General features: G+C 37.6%; 1 protein-coding gene across 3 annotated transcripts in view; it reads left to right on the top strand.

The window, feature by feature from the left end:
• The window catches only part of TASP1 (taspase 1), a 253,304-nt gene that overhangs the window by 133,428 nt on the left and 96,890 nt on the right, over positions 1-22,986 (top strand). For all 3 annotated transcript variants that reach the window (XR_006781747.2, XM_045809190.2, XM_045809201.2), the window contains one exon: positions 12,591-12,701. Coding sequence is in view for 2 of the 3 variants with exons in the window: in XM_045809190.2 (XP_045665146.1) it covers positions 12,591-12,701 (111 nt within the window). In the remaining variant the exon portion in view is untranslated. The remainder of the gene's footprint in view (positions 1-12,590; positions 12,702-22,986) is intronic.

The following is a 22,986-nucleotide window of genomic DNA, read 5'->3' as shown; positions in this document are numbered from 1 at the left end:
TAAACACTACATTAAAACTCTACATTGGAAAACTACATCAAAAACTTGACACATAAGGTTCTTTTAATTTTCATTTTGTAATGTGGCTCATACTGTCACTGCTGCCACTATTAAATTGAGACTAAGATAAAAAGGATTAAAGATTATCTTGAAATGATGAAGATATATCTTAAATATCAGCCAAGAGTTGGTAAGTTTTGTTTCTCTATCCTTATTGCAAACACTTTTCAGTTTGTTACTTAACTTTTGGAACTAAACTATAATTTGACAATATGATTTTTGAGGGCTGTTGTGTTTGCCTTTTTTTTTTTTTCTTTTTTTCTTTTCAGAGAGGGAGAGGGAAGGCGGGTGCAGAGGGAGAGAGAGACTCTCAAGCAGACTCCATGCCCAGCACAGAGCCTGGTGCGGGACTTGATCTCACAGCCCCCCCCAAGATCATGACCTGAGCCAAAATCACATGTTAGACACTCAACCGACTGAGCCACCCAGGCGCCCCTATGTTTGCATATTTTTAATTATCTTAGTTTGAAGGCTGCATCTGTCACTAGAGCTGAAGTGAAAATACTAAATGTGTGAGGAAGGTCAGATGAATAAAACACATGTAGCACTACTTCGGTCTCCCTTACCGACCCATGAACGCAGGTAGAGGGAAGTAAGTGAATGGGACCAAATCCTGTTATGGGAGACTCTGCCTTGCTCTTTACTATCTTGCCTTAAGAGAAAGTATTGTGAATGCAGGAGTGTAATATTAAAGTCAGGCAATAAACCTATTGGGAAAAAAATATAGGCATTTATTATAGAAATTAGGGAAAATAAGAATAAATAAGGAATAAAAATCACACATAGCCCACAATTCCTGGATAACCACAGTTAAAGTGTTTTCTGCCAGACTAAGAGAGACTTTTTTCATATTATTTGTTTTGTTTTGGTAATGAAAGGTTTACTCAGGTGATCATTTTGCCTCTATGTGAAGGCTCAGCTTGCTTTGAAGCAGTAGCCTTCAGAACAGCAAATCAAAGGCTAAACTCCTTTTTAACTATATTCTAGGCTCTTGGTGATGATTGTCAGGCTAGCTGAGAATCACCTTGTTATAATAGAAGAAAAATACAAAGACTAGAGGAGAGACAAGAAAATGATAGAAAATGGTCTTCCTCTAAGAAAGTTGTTACCCTCATTGTAGTATTTATTAAGTGCTTACTAAGGTTCCAACCCCATGCTAAATGTTTTATGTTCATTGTTTCATTTTGTCCTCACAATAGCTTCGTGAGGTAGCTGCTACTTGCATGTCTCATTTTACAGCTGGAGAAACTGAGGCTTAAATGAAGAGTTCCAAAGTGACTCAGCTGGATTTAAACATAAGTCTGGCTGTAAAATAGAAAATACTAGCTCCTGGGGCACCTGGGTGGCTCAGTCAGTTAAGCGTCCAACTCTTGGGCTCAGATCCTGATCTCAGGGTGGTGAGATCAAGCCCTGCATAGGGCTCTGCGTTCAGTGGGAAGTCTGCTTAAGACTCTCTCCCTCTCCTTCTGCCCCCCTCCCCCGCCGCCAAAAGCCCTCTTAAATATGTAAGAATCCATTTTTCAGGCATCGTAAAGGATTTGTTTTCATCAAAAGGACTCTCATTTATTCAAATAAATTAAGAAGAAATTTGGTTGGTTGGTAGTGATTAAGTGTATCACAGATTTTCCTGAATAACTCAGTGAAAATAAATGTGCTCAGACCAAATGATCTTCTTCATGTATTGCTGCTAATGGTATCTGATAAATATACCTACTTGAACTTATCAGAAATTATATTTGACTCAACGCAGTTTTGTTTGAGTTGAAGGAAGTAGCTAGAAGTTGTCTTCTTTCAGTGTAAAGTTTTCTGAGCCATTTTCTACCTCAGCAAATAGCTGTCTGTATAGATTAGAAATGCATTTGGCCCAAATATCCATTGAAAGATGAATGACTAAACAAAATGTGTATATAGAAAACCATAGAATATTATTTAGCCTTAAAAAGGAAGGAAATTCTGAAACATGCTGCAATATGAATATGCCTCGAGGACATTATGTTAAGTAAAATTAGTCACAAAAGGACAAAAGTGTATGCTTCTACTTATATGAGGTACCTAGAGTAGTCAGATTTGTAGAGATGGAAGGTAGAATGGTGGTTGTCAGGGTTGGATGGAGAGAGGAAATGGAGAGTTGGTGAATGGGTGCAGAGTTTCAATTTGGGAAGATGAAGAAGTTCTGGAGATAGTTGGTAGTGATGGTTATACGGCACTGTGAATGCCACTGAACTGTACACTTAAAAAATGGTTAAATGGTAAATTTTATGTTTATATATATTATACCAAAAGGAAAAAATTTAAAAAAGAATGCATTTGGACTTAAAAAAGAGAACTCAGTTACAGTGGCTTAAACAGATAGTTTTTGTTTTGTTTCATTTTAGATCTCATGTAACAGGAAACCCGGAAGGAGCCTGGGGCTGATCGGGCTACTAACAGTGTTGCCTGGTACCTGGTCTGTCCTTTCTCTCCTACGTTCCTCAGTGGGTATGCCTTCCTGCTCATGTATGTCACTCCACAGTCACAGGATGGCCGCTGTACCTCATTTAGCTGTGCAGGTGCAGGCATGGAAAGTTAGATTTAGTCAGATGACAGGGACATTTAATGTAGTGCTCCCTGACTGTTCCTATGCTCGTCCATATTTCATACCCCCATTATTGTTGCCTGAGACCATGTGACTATTTCTGGCCGCTGGACTGGAATGGAAATGATATGTGTGACTACCAGGCCCTGGATGTCCCTTTTGTTCTGGAGGGGGTATGATCCAGGAGGTGCAGTTACAGACCTATCAGCCTAGGTTTGTACCTGAGTGACTGTGTGGAGCACATTCTCTGGTGACCTAAGTACAACTTATAACAATAATGAGAATTATATTTTTGTTATGTTAAGCCACTAGGGTTTGGAGGTTTTTTGTTTTTGTAAGATGTTAGTCTTCTGGCCTCTTTTGTTGGTTGGGAACTTATCAGTTAAATTTTTAAATTTCCTTGTAGATGATCCTTCTTTTCTTTATGATGAGTTTTTATTTTTATTTTTTATTATTTTTAAAGATTTGATTTACTTGCGAGAGAGAGCACGAGTGGCAGAGAGGGGCAGTGGGGCACAGGTGCCCTATGATTAGTTTTTAATTATCTTTGGTCCAGAGCGTCATGGTGGTATACCCGAGGGTGGTTTGTTGTTACTCATCTTATTTGGAACACTGTATGCATCTTCAGTTTAAGAATTTCCTTGTAACTTAAATTCTGGAAGCTCTTATTCATTCTCTCTTCAAATATTAGTACTCCCTCACCCCATTCTTTCTTTTCTCTATTTCAAAATGCCTATGAATCTGTTGGATATTCTCATTTTATACTCCAGGCTTCTTAATGCCTTATTTTCCTTCTGTTTATCATTCTAGGTTGCTTTTTAGGTTTTTTTTTTCCTTCCATAGGTATACCTTTTATTTCTCTCTCTTCATTGAGTTTGAAACAATTTTCTTTTAATTTGAAAAGTTTCATTTGGTGCTTTGAAAAATCCGCACACCTCCCCCTGACACCTGCTCCCAGATTGCTCTGTTTCTTAAATTTATGATCTCTTTTCCTTTTAATCTTTGTACTACAAATTGTTCTGTTACAGGGATAGTCAAATTATGACCTGTGGGCCAAATCTGGCCTGTGGCCTATATTTGCACAGCCCATGAGCTAAGAATGATTTTTAAAGGGTTGTCCTAGGGGCACCTGGGTGGCTCAGTCGGTTAAGCATCTCCCTTTGGCTTGGGTCATGATCCCAGGGTCTTGGGATCGAGCCTTGCATCAGGCTTCCTGCTTGGCGGGGAGTTTACTTCTCCCTCTCCCACTGCTCCCCCTGTTTGTAATCTCTCTCTCTCTCAAATGAATAAATAAAATCTTAAAAAAAGATAAAGCGTTGTTATAAAAATAAAAGAAGAATATTTGACAGAGATCTTATGTAGACTATGAAACCTAAAATATTTATTTTTTTTAACAAAATGTCCACCTCTGTTCTAGTACCCCTTCTTGGTTTGATAATCCTTCTATTTTACATCTGCTCATTCCATCTTGTAAGTATGTATGTGTGTGTGTGTGTGTGTGTGTATGTGTGTGCGCACGCATGTGTGGTTTGTAATTTTTTGTGAATTCATCTTCAGTAGGTTAAGGTTAAGCATTCCCACAAGAAAGGAGATATATTTTATTCTCACAAGAGAGGAGACGTATTATAATTCTGAAGTCTTTGAATGTGGGGCATATTGGAGTCTCAGCAACAGGAAGCACACTGGGAAGGAGCGAGCTGAGATGGGGCTTAGGGTTGGGATTAGTGAGAGATGACTGGGCCATGGAGAGTGACTTATAGTGGGCTATGGGAATGACCAGGGTTCCTGCTGAATCCTGGGTTCTCATCTAAATCCTCAAGGTTGATCTGTAATATAGACAGTGAGTGTACTGGCATCTGGACTGGCCAGAATGACAGGTGACTGAATACTCAGTAGCTAAATAGGGGTCCAGCACCAGTGGGGAGATCTGACATTCTGCAACAGCACTCCTGCCAACTGCTGTGCACTCTGGGCCTAGCACCAAATAGGTGCTCAGTAACAATCTGATGAGTGAGTAGTTGGGAGAAGAATTGAAAATCAAGTCCACATTTTGGGGACTGGTACGTACCAGGTAGCACCTTGGCCCTAGAGTACTAACAAGATAGAAAGAACCTGGAGTGATACCTCTGGTAGTTGTTTTGTAGATTCTCATGGATTTTACATAAACAGTTATGTCATCTGCAAAGCAGTTTTGTTTCTTTCTTTCTGATCATTATGACTTTTATTTCATTTTCTTGCCCTATTGCAATGGCTTGAACTTCCAGAATATTGTTGAATAGGAGTGATAAAAGCAGGCATCATTACCTTGCTTCTGATCTTAGGGAGAAACAGTTCAGTTTTTCACCATTAAGTATGATGTTAACTATAGGTTTTTTGCAAATGCTCTATTTATGGAAATTGATAATTGAATTTAGAGGCTTGTTCAGATTCAGGTGCAAATTTTTTGGTGTGGGGCAAGACTACAAGTGTAATTTTATCAAGGGACATTTAATGTCTGGTTGTGTCTTTTTGTGGTATTCGGAGCTATTGATGATTGTTGCCTATGTCAGTTATCACATTATAGGTTACAAATGATTATATTCTAATTCTGCTTAATTCTTCTTCATTTATTAGTTGGGATACTTTTGTGGAGAAAATTTTCCTTCATGAACTATGTGGTTACCCTGCTGTACAGTTCCTTTAGGAAGGACAGAGAAATGCTAGATTGTTTAACTCACCAGTTTTCAGAATAGTGAATTGGTTCCATGCCGTCTTTCAGAGGTGACAGATGCTTTTTAGAATGTAAGTTATGAATTCACTATGTGTTTCAATCCATGCAGTTATCATTCTTACTGATGCTAAAATAAGTAAGTTCTTTTAGAATTTGCTATGTACAACATACCTCATTTACTGTGCTTCACTTTATTGTGGTTCACAGATATTCCTCTTTTTTTCCAAACAAATTGAAGAATTGTAGCAACCCTGTGTTGAGCAAGTCTGTTGGCACCATTTTTCCAACAGCATTTGCTCACTTTGTGTCTGTGTCACATGTTGGTAATTCTCACAATACTTCAAACTTTTCCATTATTATTATATTTGTTATGGTGATCTCTGGTCAGTTATTATGACTTGCTGAAAGCTCAGACGATGGTTCGCATTTTTTAGCAATCAAGTATTTTTTAATTAAGGTATGTACATTGTTTTTTTAGACATAATATTATTGAACACTCGATAAACTAGAATATAGTGTAAACATAACTTTCATATGCACTGGGAAACCCAAACATTTATTTGACTCATTGTATTGCAGTGGTCTGGAACTGAACCTGCAATATCTCTGAGGTATGCTCATATCACTTTTCTTCTAGGTTTGTTGTTAGGTCTTCATTCTATATGTAATTCATGTTTTCTGCTAAGATCTGAGAGTATAAATACACGCTTGCCTGAATAAGGACAAAAGGAGGACACAATGAAAGGCTTATTTCTTCATATCCGTGTATAATGAATGGAACTGTGCCTTTGAATCACACTTCAGCTATCTGGCAGCATATTCTAAGAAACCTTGGAATTTTGTGGGTAAAACCACATAAGTCAAACTTTCTTTGATTGGAACCTGCAGGAGAACAAGCTTTTGATGTCAACGCTCTTATGTTAGAGGTGATATATGTCTGAATAGAAGTCATAATTTTAAAAGTTTCTTGGTGAAAAATCAATCATTGGAAAACCCTATATATTCTTGTATAACAACGGAGGAAAAGTCTCTCTGACACATATTGTGTATTTTTGATGTAATGTTAACTTCATGTGGTTTAGCTCTTTGACTCGAGGCATGTGTACATAACCTTCTGAACACTCATTTAGCTTATAATATGCCAATTTCCTAACAATTATTATTGTTCTAAAGTATAACATTTCACTCTTCAACATCAAATATGTACACAAAGGGAATTAAAATTTATGGAGTTTCATGAGCTTAGCACAGTGTCTTTACATAAAAATGGTTTCTTTTCTGTTAGCTTTATTGCTGTTTTTTTTCCTGATTATAAAAATAATATTGCAAAATTTAACAAAATAGGAGACACCACAATCCTGCTCAGAAAGTTATATATTAAATTGCATTTCTAGATCTTCCTCTAAGTGTAGATGCTTATGAAATGGTATTCAGATCTGGAAGGATACTTACATTTACACTTTACCAAAAATAAAAGGAAGTTACTTCTGGCAAGATATCAAGTGATTTTTTTTAAAAGATTTATTTATTAGAGAGAGAGAGAGAGCACGAGCATGAGCAGGGGAGGGCCAGAGAGAGAAGCAGACTCCCTGTTGAGCAGGGAGCTCAATGTGGGGCTTGATCCCAGGACCCTGGGATCATGACCTGAGCTGAAGGCAGACACTTAACCCATTGAGCCACCCAGGTGCCCAAAATATCAAGTGATTTAAAAAAAAAACTTTCACACTTTTAAAAATTATTTTTAATTTAAATTCAATTAATTAATATATAATGTATTATTTGTTTCAGGGATACAGGTCTGTGGTTCATCAGTCTTCTATAATACACAGTGCTCATTACAACACATACCCTCCCCAGTGTCCATCACCCCTTTACCCCATCCCCCCACACCCTCCCCTCCAGCAAACCTCAGTTTGTTTACTAAGATTAAGAGTCTCTTTCAGTTACTTTCACACTTTTTGAATGGTTTGTACTTTTGACAATCAGTATATATTGTATGTGTATTCATAATATGCACCTATGTGTGTATGCATCTGTGCATGTATATACTGAGGGAGGAAACGAAGGGAGGGAGAGAATGGGAAGGAGAGGTGTACATATGAAGGGAAAATTCCTGATATGAAAGGCATAACGATGGTTTACAATTATAGATAATATTTTTTAGGGTGATTTATTGTTGGTGCCTAATGCCTGTCACAATACATACCAGCTAATTGTGTATTCTATCAGTTTGTGTTGCTTTATGTTTCATAAATTTAAAAATTTGTAGATATTATTTAAGAGTGGTTCTTTCATTTGATAATCTTAGCCCACATTTCTTTTTGATTGCTAAGAACCTTTACCAGTGTAGTGTGTGTGTGTGTGTGTGTGTGTGTGTGTGTGTGTAGATTAATAACATGAGAAAATGTTACTTTTTTCCCTGTACCTGTGGGGAAACCTGAGTGAATGGTAGAGATGCTCCTTCTTTTGCTGTGAATTTTTTGACTATGAGTTGAATCATACTTCTTCTTTAGTCTCAGTAGGTGCTCAGACCTTTGATACCTTTTACCCATTATGTGAATTAATGTAGAACTTGATTTCTAATAAACTAATGGAATACCTTTGGCAGGATTTCTTTTTAAGGTGAGCTTTTAATTTTTTTTTCCTCAACAAGAATATTTTTTACTTGAAACGTACTTCAGAATATGTGATTCTAAGAGATACATATAAAACATTCCATCCAAGAAAAATAGAATACACATAAGAATCCCCTAGTTAAATCACATAAAAAGAGACATAACAAATATTACAAGTTTAAGAAGATTGAAATCATACCAGCTATATTTTCCAACCACAATGGTACAAAACTGAAGATCAACAATAAAACAAAGATGAAAAATCTACAGTGTAAATATTAAATATTTAATATGTAAATGTTAAGTAACACACTATTGCACAAACAACGGGCCAAATAGGAATCAAATGGCAAATCAAAATATGTCTCAAAACAAAAGAAAAACACAGTATTCCAAAACCTATGGGATGCAGCAAAAGCAGAAGTAAGAGTGAAGTTTATGCTATAAATGCTTGTATTAAGAAAAAAGTTCAAATAAACAACATTACACCACAAGGAACTAGAAAAAAGAAACTTAGCTGAAATTTAGTAGAGGAAGGAAATAAAGAAAAACCAGAAATTTTAAGTAGAGACCAGAATAAACAATAACATAACATGGAAAGTAATGACCAGTTTTTCCAAAAACAAAACAAAACAAAATTGTCAATGCTTTAACTACATTAACTAAGAAAAAAGAGAAGACTCAAAAACCAAAATGAGAGATAGAAAACAATACAGCAGATAACCACAGAAATACATAGTGTGATAACAGATCACTATAGACAGTTTTATACTAAGAAATCAATTAACTTAGAAAAAACCCCAAATAATTCCTAAAAATGCACAGGTTGCTAAGATTCAGTTATGAATCTTAAATCCAAGAAGTAGGAAATCTTCTTAGACCAATAACAAGGATGAAAGTTGAATTAGGAATAAAAAATCTTCCAGCATAATCTTTATCAAAATCTTACAAATAATGGAATAGAGAGAACACATTCATAATCATTCCATGAGGCCAATATTACCCTGATACCAAGCAGGATAAAAACAATACAAGAACAGGGGCACCTGGATGGTTTAGTCAGTTGGGCATCTGACTCTTGATTTTGGCTCGTGTCATGATCTCAGGGTCCTGAGATCTAGCCTTGTGCTGGGCTCTGCACTCAGCAGGGAGTCTGCTTGAGATTCTCTCTCTTCCTCTCCCTCTGCCCATTCCCCTGCTTGCACGTGATCTCTCTCTAAAATAAATATAATCTTAAAAAAAAAAAAAAACAACACAACAACCAATATGAGGCACCTGGGTGGCTCAATAGGTTAAGAGTCTGCTTTTGGCTCAGGTCGTGATCCCAGGATCCTGGGATCAAGCCCTGCATTGGGCTCCCTGCTCAGCAGGGAACCTGCTTCTCCCTCTCCCTCTGCCTGCTGCTCCCCCTGCTTGTGCTTTCTCTCTCTCTTTCTCAAATAAATAAAATCTTTAAAAAAACAAAATATAAAAACAAAAAATAATACAAGAACAAAAAAGTCTAGTTTGTCCAATATAAGTATTGCTACTCTGGCTTTCTTTTAACATCCATTTGCATAATAAGTATTTCTCCACCCTCTCACTTTCAGTCTGCAGATGTCTTTAGGTCTAAAATGAGTCTCTTATAGCCAGCATATGGATGGGTCGTTTTTTTATCCATTCCTACACCCTATGCTTCTTGATTTGTTAGCATTTAACATTTAGTTCATTTTCATTCAGAGTAATTATTGATACGTATGTAGTTATTGCCATTTTATTACTTGTTTTTTCATTGTTTCTGGAGATTTGCTCTGATCCTTCTTGTCTTTGTCACTTTTGGTCTCTTCTTGGCACCAAAAAGTCTCCTTTAATATTTCTTGCAGGGCTGGTTTACTGGTCATGAACTCCTTTGGTTTTGTTTGTCTGGGAGACTCTGTCTCTCCTTTTATTTTGAATGATAGTCTTGCTGGATAGAGTGTTCTTGGCTGCAGATTTTTCCCATTCAGCACTTTGAGTATATCATGCCACTTTCTTCTGGCTTGCCAAGTTTCTGTTGAGAAATCTGCAGCTACCCTTACGGGTTGTCCCTTGTGAGTTAAGGACTTATTTTGTCTTGTTGCTTTCAAGATTTTTCCCTTATCACTGTATTTTGCAAATTTAATTACAATATGTCTTGGTGTTGGCCTGCTTTTGTTGATTTGATAGGAGTTCTCTGTGCCTCCTGATCTGGATGTCTGTTTCCTTTCCCAGATTAGTAAAGTTTTCTGCTGTTATTTCTTGAAATAAATTTTCTGCTCCCTTTCTCTTTCTTCTTTTTCTGGGACTCGTATAATATGAATGTTATTACATTTGATGGGGTCATTGAGTTCCCTAAGTCTATTCTCATGGTGCATAATTCTTTCTCTCTTTGTTCAGCTTCATTATTTTCCATTATTTTGTCTTCTGGATCACTCATTCATTCCTCTGCCTTTTCCACCCTGCTATTCACTGCCTCAAGCTTATTTACAATCTTGTTTATTGTATTCTTCATCTCTGATTAATTCTTTTTTAACTCCTTTATATCTGTTGTATGGGATAGAATGTTTTCTATTCTTTTCTAAAGCCCAGCACATATCTTTATGATTGTTGCTTTAATTTCTCTATCAGGCATGTTCCTTACTTCTGTTTTGCTTAGCTCTCTGGCTGTGGCTTTATTTTCTTCTTTCATTTGGGATAAATTCCTCCATCTTCGTATTTTGTCTAAGTTCCTGCCTTCTTTTGTGTGTTAGAAAAGCCCATTATGTCTCCTGCTCCTGAAAGTAATGGCCTTATGAAGAAGAGGCCATGTAGGGCCCAGGGTCTGACATTTCAGGGAATGTCTCCCATGTGAGTTGTGTGCACTGTGCTGTTGTGTTTTGGTGGCTCTGTCCTTCGGGCCAGTCATCTGCAGAGACTCTTCTTTGTTGTGGGCAGTGTTTGGTTCCTGGCCTGACTATGGTGAGTTTTAACTAGGTGTGCTCTGGTCTGCTTGTGAAATGACCCTGATACCAACTCCAGCAGAACAGAGGCCCTGTAGAACTCTCTGTTTGGGATCTGTGGGGTGGGCAGGAGTTTCTGCTGGTCTTCTGGGGGAAGGGCCTGTCCCACTGGGACTGAAGCAAGCTTGACCGAGAGGGGCAGTAGCACCAGGTGTGTGGGACGTGGCGTAAGCAAGTTAGGCAGCCAGCGCCCATGCTGAGCTGCTTCCCTCAAGATTTTATTTTAATTTTTTAAGAAATGGGAAGCAGGTCTTATGTATTTACTGTTCTCATTTGGGTAAGAGGATATTTACATTGTAGCTAATGCAACTGATTTTATATATAATAAGCATTTCAAGGGGCACTTAGTATTTTTTTTAAAGATTTATTTGAGAGAGAGCGTGTGCATGGTGGGGAGGGGCAGAGGTAGAGAACCTTCAAGCAGACTTCTCGCTGAGCATGGAGCCTGATGCGGGGCTCGATCTCATGACCCATGAGATCATGACTTGAGCCAAACCATCATGACCTGGGATGCTTAACTGACTCACCCACCCAGGTGCCCTGTCACTTGGTACTTTTTTTTTTTTTTTAAGATTTTATTTATCTATTTGGCAGAGAGAGAGATAGCCAGTGAGAGAGGGAACACAAGCAGGGGGAGCGGGAGAGGAAAAAGCAGGCTCCCAGCAGAGGAGCCTGATGTGGGGCTTGATCCCAGACGCCGGGATCACACCCTGAGCCAAAGGCAGATGTTCAATGACTGAGCCACCCAGGCGCCCCCACTTTGTACTTTTTTGAGAAGGTTTACCCCTCCAATATTTATGAAAGTAGCTTTTTAATTTTGTTTATCTAAGAAAAAAATCAGCTTCTTCAGAAATCTTTTATTTGAACTTATCAACCTATAAGTTAAATTTCTTTTGTCTTTGCAGGCAGTTTCTACTTTTAACAGATAAAAAGTGTAATGGAATTCTAGGCAGTGCTTCCCATCGCCATCATGCTTACCCTTTTTTAGTGTGTCTGAATGGTCCCAGTTCATTACAGGGATTTAAAAATGCATTCTTTTTTTTAGAATTACAGAGTTTCATCCCTGAAGTCTATGTAAGTTACTATTATAAGGTGAGAAAGTTGCTATTTTGTTAAGTCCACTTTGCAGCTGTTGATGTGTGGTGGACATTTTAGTGAAAAGTAGGTAAATGGGGATCTAAACCGCCCCGGCTGTTTAGATTTTTTCCCATGCTCCCAGGTGTGTGGGGTGCCAGAGGCAAAGTGGGAGACTAGGGCAATTGTAATAAACAAATAAATTATAAAATAGAATTTCTGTAGTTACCCAACAATGGAAAAGAGCAGAACCATAGGAGATTCCTAGGCAGAGAATCTGAATTCCTATATTATGTAAATCATTCCTATGAAAAAGGGGTTTTCTTTTATTTTTCTCTGTTTCCTTTTGACATTCCTTTTGATACAGTTATTTGTTTATTTTCCACTGAGTCTCATTAAAATTCTAGATTGCTCATAGAAGTCATTTCATCCATCACTGAATTATTCTCCCAAACAGCTACTTCTTAAGTGGCATATAAGGGTGTTTTAATGCTAATAAGACAAGACGGATGTTTAGCACTACTTTTCCTCAACCCCTCTTGGTTTCCTTTTATTTCTAGGATGTGGGGAGCATCTTGTGCGCACCATACTGGCTAGAGAATGTTCACATGCTTTACAAGCTGAAGATGCTCACCAAGCACTGTTGGAGACTATGCAAAACAAGTTTATCAGTAAGTATAACATGACAAAATTATGTTCTTCTAAATATAGATTGATTCAATGAGCTGTAAACCAGTCAGATACCATATTTGTGCCGCAGGGCCTAGCTGCAGGGCCCAGCTCCAGGGCCTAGCGTGGACTTAGACCTCCAGTTAATATTGGTCATGAAGAGAATCACATGAGATACCTACGAATGCATGAAATTTGCCATAAAACTAATTTAATACCCAAGCTGTGAGACATTATCTAGGATTAGAGTGATATACAGTAGCATAAAATTCTACTAAAACAAAATTCAAGAGACAATATCCTTTAAAAGTTTTTTTTTTTTTATAATACACTTCGACTCTTTTAGTCAGTGACATGTTAATAAATCCAGTGCTGCCATGTACAGTTGTATAGGGTTGAGTTGAAATCCTGCCTGGGCTCCATTTGCCAAGCTGTGTAACCAGATGTGAGGCTGCGGAATCAGTTTGGGGGAAGGGGTTCCTTTTTCTAATCTGTAGAAAGATTTTATATAGTCTTGCAGTGATCCTATCCATAACTGTTACATAGGGTTAAAACTATTTGACTTAGTCTGATTTTCCCATCATGTAACATTGAGCTTAACACTATGTGAAAGAGTAGTGAAGTTGTATAAGACATATAAAGTATAGTTAAAAATAAATTGGGGTAATAGCTATGAATAAATTAGAGAAGTATATTATAGGGTTAATCTGGGAGGTGTTATCTCTAGTTGGAGAATTAAGACAGGGTATAATAAGATGCTAATTATATGATGAGGACACGCAGACAAAAGTGTAGGAAGAAATTGTTCCCAAAAGAACTCATGGATGGGCACTCTTAGAACTGGCCCCAGAAGGCTCTGGGATAAGTGGGAAAAGAGGGAGAAGAGAGGAGCATAAACACAGACATGACAGTAGGATGTGGTATCATGAAGGCTAGACACCTATATGACTCTTACCTGGCAGGAAGTATTCCTTATATGCAGTGGGGCTGGTGAGGCCAGGTCACAGAAGGCCTTAAAATCTCAACATAGGAGTTCATATTTGATCTGATAGGAAGGAGAGAACACTTATGTGTTTCTAAGTTGACAAATAAAATGGTATTTTGGGGGAGGGTTTATAAAATAGATCCAAGGTTGTCCAAGACCGTCTCTATAGGAAAGAGACATGAGGGGCTGGGAATGGTCCAAGGGATGGAGAGGAAATGAGAAAGTGGAAATACTGGGAGAGTCAGATTTTGAGACTAGGTGGATGTAGCCCACTGGGTCCAATCAGGAGATGGAAACTATACATTGGGGTGCCTGGGTGGCTCAGTTGGTTAAGCGTCTGCCTTAGGCTCAAGTCATGATCCCAGGGTCCTGGGATAGAGTCCTGCATCAGGCTCCTTTCTCAGCAGGGAGCGTGCTTCTCCCTCTACCTGCTGCTCCCCCTGGTTGTGTGCTCTCTCTCTGACAAATAAATAAATAAAATCTTTAAAAAGCCCCCAAACTATACATTAGGTTAATCAGGGGAAGTTTAGTATAAAGAATTGTTAACTATGTTGAAAGAGTAACTGTAAGATATAAAGAAACTCTAGGTGGTACTCTAGAGCTGAGAGAGTGTCCAAGTTAAGGACATGCTTGGAAGGGACACAGACCTTAATGAAGAAGGTATGGTTTGGCTAGGTAGCAGAGAAGTTCTCTGGTTTGGTCAGGCTGGGACTGGTCTGGAGTTGCTGTGCAGACAGTAGGATACTCTTGAGTGCAGACAGGGAGTAGATGATCAGTACCTAGTGGCCGGGTGTGTAGTGGGAGCCTGGCACCATTGAGGGCAGAAGACACAGAGGACTTCAGAGCCCACAGGCCACTGAAGGCTTAGAGGGACTGACCCACTTGGTGTTTGACTCTCTGGGCCACAGGGGCTACATGCAGACTGTGTGGGGCCTTGCCAAAGGAGTCCTGTGCAGCTGCAGGGGACGTATTGCCAGGCCCAGGCTTAGGCTTCAAAGTCATGTTCAAAGCATGTGTTCTGGGCCTGTGGCTGGGGAAGACTTCACCAGATGTACACACCCATACTGTCTCTCCTTCCCAGCCCATGCTGGAAATTGCAGGAAGGGTGCCTTTTGTAACTGTTTATCTTCTTTAACTCAGTTTAATGCCTGACTTCTTGCCTTCATTTTACTAGTTCCTTCCATGTAAGCCTCGTCCCTTTATACATGGCACTTTATATTTGTTTACCACTTTTCCCTCTCTGCTGGCTGGCATCAGGATTCAAGGGAGCTTCTTTGTCATTGTGAGAGGGACCATCTGGTACATGGTCTCCCTCCTCCTTATTGTTGGCTTCTGCTGAGATGGGACTTGCCCTCCACCTCCTTTTGGGTTGCTGGCTTCTATTGCTGCTGAATTCACTGTGGTGTCCATGGTCTTGTTGTAGCCTGTGGTTTCCTTAGGATACACAGCGTCCACTGATGGTAGATGCTAGTGGTAGTGGAATCAGATGGTCTGAAACTTCTGAAATAATCAGTGAGAATGTCAAGTCCTCATTGCCCAAGTATATCAGGCTAGTTTTTCTGCTTTACTCCTGGAGCATCTTATTGGCCTGAGTGTGGCATGGGACTGGGGAACTTCCCTACCTGGCATTCTTGTGTCTTGAGGCCTCATCTATTCTTGGATCCTTCACATCTAGCTGGCGCTTTTTTATTTGTCTCCTCTTTTTCTTCCACCCTCACCATTTTGGAAGGAGGGACAGAAACCTATGCCAGTGATCAATTCTTTTCTTCTGGTTTTCCCACCAATGCCTGCGTTTTCAGTCACACCCTAGCCCCAGTCCTACCTTTAGGGTACTGGTGGGGAGCTCTAAACTATTCTGCCAAAATTTAGGATTTACCTACTCAAAATATATTTCATCCAAAAAGTATGTCTACTTAGAATTTATGAAAATCCACTTAGAAGCTCAAAGGATAAAACATATCAACTAGATAAGCATACAACTGATGGGATCAGTGGAAGGTTCTGGGGATGGGGGTAAAACTGTGTCATTATTGTTCAGGCCTTTAATAAGTATCATGCCCTGTCAGGAAAGATTTTTAGGACAAAGAGAGAAAGAAGAAACAGATTATGGGCAGTAAAGAATTGAATATATCTGAAAGAAGAACAGAGTGAATAACTATAGGAAAAGAATTCAATATGAAGAGACTGTACAGGTTATTTCTTACAGTTATTTAAACTGAGGTTATGAAGACATAAATAATGGTATTAACTATATGCATGCTAGCAAGAATTGCCTTGTAGCAAAATGTGAGCTGAGGAATGAGTTAGGAACAAGCCTTTGAGGTCTGCCTCTCATGATTTTTCAGAAAAAGGTTACTTACATTCGTGTTACTATATCCTCAAATATACCAGAATCAGACTTAAGTATTATTGGTCTTTTGTTTTAGCAATTACCAACTGTCGAATGCTGTTTTTAAAGGAAACCAAATTCTTTGTCCTTAATAGCATATATAATTTATATAATTTGTTATTAGTTGTCCAACTATATTAGATGCATTCTCAGAACATTACTGGGTAGGAATAGTAAGAGGTGAAAACTAGATGTTCAGGAGAAGTTAACTTCCTGGGAACCTGTGGCATGTGTGGAATTATGGCACATAGCAACTTTCTGAAGCACTTCACTGAATCTAAAACCACAAATTCACCAGCCAGTCCTATTTTTCCAGATTTGGGTCCATGCTAAGGAGTTCCTGAACTCCATTCTATTCTCTTCTGTTGTCTGTGCTCTCCTTCTCTATAGCTCTTTGAAGCTACTCAGAGAGTTGGACTGTGGTATTTCATTTTGCCACTGGATCCCAAGACCTAATGCATTTGAAGCCTATCTTTAAAATTCCAGAATCATGGAAAGACGTAAGAAACTTCAGAGCTCACCTGGTTGACCCTGTGTATTTAATAGTTAAAGAAACTTAGTTTTCAAATTTAATGACTTGCCCAATGTCACCCAGTTAGTATGTATTCTTTCTGTAGTATCATACTGTCCTTTTTTTTTTTTTTTTTTTTTAAGTAAAATGAATGGGAAGTACAGGGGGAGACTATCCTAGGGGTTTTGCACTCTGGACTTTGTGTCTGACTCACTGGATATAGCAAGTTAAACTTAAGTTGTTTTGTTTTCTTTAAAAAAAAAAAAAAGGAATGTTAGACAGTTTCTAAATTCCTTCACCATGCTGAGTTCTATGAATTCTCTACTGTCTCCAACCTGAAAATGTGAAATTCTTTTTAGTCAGGTGATTTGGAAATGGGATTGGAAAATGAAAATTTCCCGGAACCACTTGGGAATTTTCAGGAACCACAGATGATATTTATAAAGTAGTTAGAAGAAATAAATTGAGTTTACCAGAGGTCTGGACAAGGAGCAAGAAGGTTGAGTTCTTTCCTCTTTTAACAGTGATGAAATTAGTTGTTTGTTTTAGGACAAGTATCTTTGTTCGCAGTTTCCTCATGTATAAAATGAGGGGCCAGAAAGTCCTTCTAGCTCCAAAATTCTGTTGGATCCTTGGCTTGTTCTCAGGCCAATCTAAACTATTTGTGTGAAAGTATAGTTGTAAATCAAATTGCTCCTTAATTGACACTATAAATTAAAATTGTTAATAGTGGATCTCAAGTTCCTATTTGAAATAATTTGGTTGAAATCGTTCTGGCAGTGACTGAGACAAGCTAGCAACCACTTTCTTGGTTTTATGGAAAGACGCTACTATATTCTTCCTTTCTTGCTTCCTTTGTTTTTTCTTTTAAAAAAACATTTGCATAGATAAGATATCTAGAGATTCTCATTGCAATGTATACATAGAAAAATTTTATATAATAATCAAGACAGATACCCCCTTTCCATTACTCTAAGTCCCGTTGCTCTTGCCAGAAAGAACCCCTACCGATAATTTGGAATGTGTCTTCATAGTCTATTCTCTCTGTCCGGGTACCTCCCACCCCTACTCTCTCTCCCTCTCTAATCATTTTAAACAATTATATAGAAGAGATTTCTAATATATTGTTTTGCGGAATACTTTTCACTTAACATATCTTGATGCTTTTTTTAAAAAAGATTTTATTTATTCATGAGACAGAGAGAGAGAGAGCACAAGCAGGGGGAGGGGCAGAGGAAGAGGGAGAAGTAGGCTCCCCACTGAGCAGGGAGCCCAAAGCAGGGGCTTGATCCCAGGACGCTGGGATCACGACCTGAGCCAAAGGCAGACACTTAACTGACTGAGCCACCCAAGCGTCCTGTATCTTGATGCTTTTGATATATCAGTATATATTTATAGCTGAATAGTCTGTGGTTCCATAATTTATCCATTACCCTATTGAGAGAGATTCATGTTGTCTGTAATTTTTGTTTATATCATTTTCCCATGTGGGAATGCTTGTTTCTCTATACTCTGAGCATTTATCACGATGCCATTTTCTCTCCTTTTGTAGTATATCAATTTTTTTTAAACTTTTTTTGGTGGTTGCCCTACAGTTTGCAATATACATTTACAACTAATCTAGGTCTACTTTCAAATAATACTGTACTGCTTCATGGGTAACGCAAGTACCTCAAATAAAAAATTCCTAATTCCTCCCTCTCATCCCTGTATCATTGCTGTCATTCATTTCAGGTGTACATAATCATATATAAATACACACACATAGATACATTGTTGCTTTTATTATTTTGAACAAATTATTGTTTGTTGGATCACTTATGAATAAGAAAAATAAAAGTTTAGGGGCACCTGGGTGGCTCAGTCGGTTAAGCATCTGCATTTGGCTCAGATCATGATCTCTGGGATTGATCCTGCTCCCTGCTCAGTGGGGAGTCTGCTTCTCCCTCTTCCCCTTCCCCTGCTCATGCACTCTTTCTCTGTTTCTCTCTCAAATAAATAAAATAATATCTTTTTTTAAAAAAGAAAAAAGTTGATTTAAGCTTCCCTTATTACTTCTCTAATGTTATTCCTTTATGTAGAACCATGTTTCTGGCTTATCAGTGTCTTTCTCTTTTAATATTTCTTGCAAAGCTGGTCTACTGGCAACAAATTCCCTTAATGTTTGTTTGTCTGAGAAAGTCTTTATTACTCCTTTTGAAAGATAATTTTGCAGTCCATGCATCCAAGTTTGATGGAGGGTTTTTGTGTGTGTGTGTGTAGTTTTTTGTTGTTTTTGTTGTTTTTTATTTTGACACTTGAAATATTTCACATCACTCTCTTCTTTATTCCATGATTTCTGAGAAGTCAGATGTAATTCTTGCCTTTGCTCCTCTGTGGGAAGGTGTTTTTTCCCCTCTGGCTTCTTTCAAGATTTTTATCTTTATCTTTGATTTTCTGTATTTGAATATGATTTACCTGGATATAGTTTTTTGGGGGGCATTTATCTTTCCCATTCCCTGAGCTTCCTGGATCTGTGATTTGGTGTCTGATGTTATTTTGGAGAAATTCTCAGTCACTTTTACAAAAATGTCTTCTCTTCTTCTCTCTCCTCTTCTTTTGGTATTCCTGCTTTGTTTAGGTTACATCTTTTGTAGTTGTTCCACAGTTCTTGAATATTCTGTTCTGCTTTTCTTTTCAGTCTTTTTTCTTTTTCCTTCTTTGGTCTTAGGTGTTTGCATATCCTTAGTATTTTTGATTTCTAGCATTTCTTTTGTATTCTTTCTTAGACTTTCCATCTCTGTGCTTACAGTATCCATTGTTCTTCCATCTTGTCTACTTTTTCATTAGAGCCCTTAGCATTTGAATCATGGTTCTTTCGAATTCCTTGTCTGATAATTCCAGCATTCTTGTCATATCTGAATCTGGTTGGATGCTTGTTCTTGCTCTTCAAACTGTGTTTTTGGCATTACAGTATGCCTTGTAATTTTTTCTTGATAACTGGACATATGTATTGGGTAAAAGGAACTGTGGGAAATAAGCCTTTAATAATATGGTGATGAGGTGTGGGGGAGGGAAACATTCTGTATTCCTATAATTATGTCCCAGTCCTTTAGTGAGCCTGTGCCTCTGGTCTGTGAACTTTGGAAGTACCTCTTTGTTTTTCACTCCTACCTTTTTCCATGTAGCAGTTCAGAGCTGCCTGGAGTTGAGTATTTTGCATTGAGTTTAGGCTTGGATAAAACCCCACAGACTAGGCTCTGGTAAAATAGTTTCTCTTGAGGACAGGCATTGTTAATAAGAACAGAATGCTCTCTTATATGTAAAAATGATTCCTTTTCTCCTCCTCCTCCCTGAAGCATGAAGGAATTTTTCTCCAATTTTCACTACTGTGAAAACCTGGTAGAGCTCTAGGAGGTAAAACTCACAAAAGTGTCATCCCATTCCTCAACAACTTCCCCCACCTCTCCCCACGAGAGTTTTTAACTTAGGGCCTTGTCTACCTACACTGAGCCTCCAGCAGTTCTTCAGTTACAGTTCTGGTTTCCTATCCTGGCATGAGTTCTGTGGAGGCTTCTGTTTGTGGTTTTGTGCTCTGATAGGTTGTGATTCTTTGTATCTGACTATCTCCAACTTTGGGGGCAGTTGTTCACCTTGTGACCTCACTTCTCTGATGGATCTAAGAAGAGTTGTTGATTTTTTTCAGTTTGTTCAGCTTTTTACTTGTTAGGATAGAGTGACAACTTCCAAGCTCCTTACATGCTGGACCGGAAACTAGAAGTCTCCTTCACACTCTTTTCTAATGGTTATTATCAACTTATAAAAGATACCCAAAGTTATGGATTAAAAAAAAGATTTTCAGGGGCGCCTGGGTGGCACAGCGGTTAAGCGTCTGCCTTCGGCTCAGGGCGTGATCCCGGCGATCTGGGATTGAGCCCCACGTCAGGCTCTTCCTCTATGAGCCTGCTTCTTCCTCTCCCACTCCCCCTGCTTGTGTTCCCTCTCTCGCTGGCTGTCTCTATCTCTGTCAAATAAATAAATAAAATCTTTAAAAAAAAAAAAAAAGATTTTCAGTTTTTACTCGTCTTTTCTTGATGAGTGAAGTTGAGCAACTTTTCACATATAACTTGGCCTTTTGTATTTATCTGTGAGTTATCTGCTTATAGCTCTTGACCATTTTTCTTTGTATTGTTTGGGTGATTTTCTTTTAATTGACATTTAACTTTTATTAATAGTGAAATTATCTACAATGAAAGGTTGAAAAATGGTGTAGCAGTAAGCATCTCTACAGAATTTTAAAATAACCATGTATTTTTTGAGTGGTGATTTGTTTGATATCTGTGACCTTCTGCAGCAATAAGGGATTTTTTTAAAACTAATTTTACATTTACGATTAAATAATTTGTTTTTATGTGTTTTTTTCTAGTCAGTGACTTGTTATTTCCTATTTTTTTGTAATTTGAAACAAACTCTGAAATTATCTTAAACACAGGGCTCTTTAAAAATCTATTTTTGATAAATGAGACTTTAATGTGATAGAATGAATAGAGTAAAATTGAAAAACATTTTGAAGATTGAACTGTTTTTGTTTCCACTTGCATTACCATTATGCCAAGATCCAGAGCTTTGGTTTGACTTAATATAGGAAGCATGAAAGAAAATAACCAATTCATGCATTTTTTTAAAAACCACTGTTTGTGTAACATACAAAACCCATAAAAATGGGTACTGTAAAAATAGTGCCTTAATAATACTTCATGCTAACCAGCTGATTATAGACTGAATGCTTAGTTAAGTAGGGAAAAGAAATAAATAGATTTCCTTTTTAGTTGTGCTTTTTAAGTGATTACACACACATTTAAAAGCTCTTACAATGATTCAGATGTGACTTTTCCTATTCATGGTTATTTTTGAATGAACTTGGTTTCATGAATTATTATTTTTTTCCATGCAAACTGTGGCTGTATGTGTGGTATGTGAACTTCAGGGTGGTATTATACCTTCTTGCCCAGTTCGCAACAAGTAATGTCACAGTATATTTTTTAGTTGGTTCTGCTCACTACTAAATATAATAGTTGATAAAATGTTATCTGTAAATATCAAATTTCTTCTTCTCTTTGACTTTCTAAGGTAAGTTATTAGCTTAGTGTTCTTTTATTTAATTTATTTGGGGAATATTCTTATACTTTACTGACATGATAGGTCTGTTATGAAATGAAGAATGCCATCAACAATTGAGGTTGAAGGGAGTCCCCTCTTGTGAGTTTTCTGCCAAATTGAGAGGTTATATTCAATAAATGTTTTCTTTTACTGACCAAATCTTCACTAAAACCCTGATAATTCATGAGCATTAGCTTCCATAGGAAGAACAAAAGTAAGTTGTCATTCCACATTTTAACCTTTTTGTGAAATCATCAATTATGTTACATGAATTTCTTTATAATTTAGAAAACTTTAAAAATATACCATTCTCTTCACCAGTGCAGTTTTGCATTTTTTTTTCAAGACTTTTGTCTATATTCTTTACACACATTTTTCTTTTTCAAACACTAAAATCTTTTTCCTTTGTAACTACCTGGAGCTTGAGGGACTCCTAAGAGAATTTACTCTTTTTATCTATTAAAAAATCAGACATGTTTCTCCTTCATTATCATAAAGAATGTGATACTTAAGTCTGTTGTACTCACATGTACAAATTGCAAAATTAGGAAAACAATAAATTAGGCAACTGCCAAAGCATTATTCATCATAGTTCTTGGGCCGTATGCATTTATACTTCCAGAATTTTTAACATCTTTTTATTTAATAAATATTCATTGAAATCCATTTATGTACGTTGTTGGCTATTATGAGAGATTCACAGATAAAACAAAACAGCTTTGCTATCAAGGAACCTGCATTGTTTGGGAGGAAAAAGGGCAGATGTATCATAAATAAAAAGTAAGATGCAATAAGTACCACACTAAAGTTCAGGAAATGTAGGTACTCCTGTTCCTGGCAATTTCGTGAAGTGGAGATCTTGGAACCTTCTGACTGCAAATATTCCAAAAGTACTGGACAAAATACCAACTGCAAAAATCACACTTTTAGTGAATAGAATGGAATTTTCATTTAAGGTAGTCCTAGGTATATGAAGCTCCCAGGGCTTAACGGAAGAAAATGGAAATCTTTCATGAAGCAATGCTCTTTCAAGTCAAATCTCAAAATAGTCCTCAAATGTGAAACCAAAGTACCACCTTAAATTGAAATAAAACACTTTACCTAAAGGGGAGTTACCATGAAAGAGAGAGTATGTATGTCAATAGAAACCTCAAACAGCTTGCAAAAGACTTTGCATATAAAGAATCCCTAGATAGAAAATATGAAATAAGTATGTTGTAGATATCCATTTTTTAAAAAGTTTTTATTTTAATTCCTGTTAGT

Source organism: Ursus americanus, chromosome 22 (assembly GCF_024610735.1).
Source record: "Ursus americanus isolate L20-20 chromosome 22, mUrsAme1.1.p, whole genome shotgun sequence".
NCBI lineage: Eukaryota > Metazoa > Chordata > Mammalia > Carnivora > Ursidae > Ursus > Ursus americanus.
This window is presented reverse-complemented; position numbering and strand designations above follow the sequence as displayed.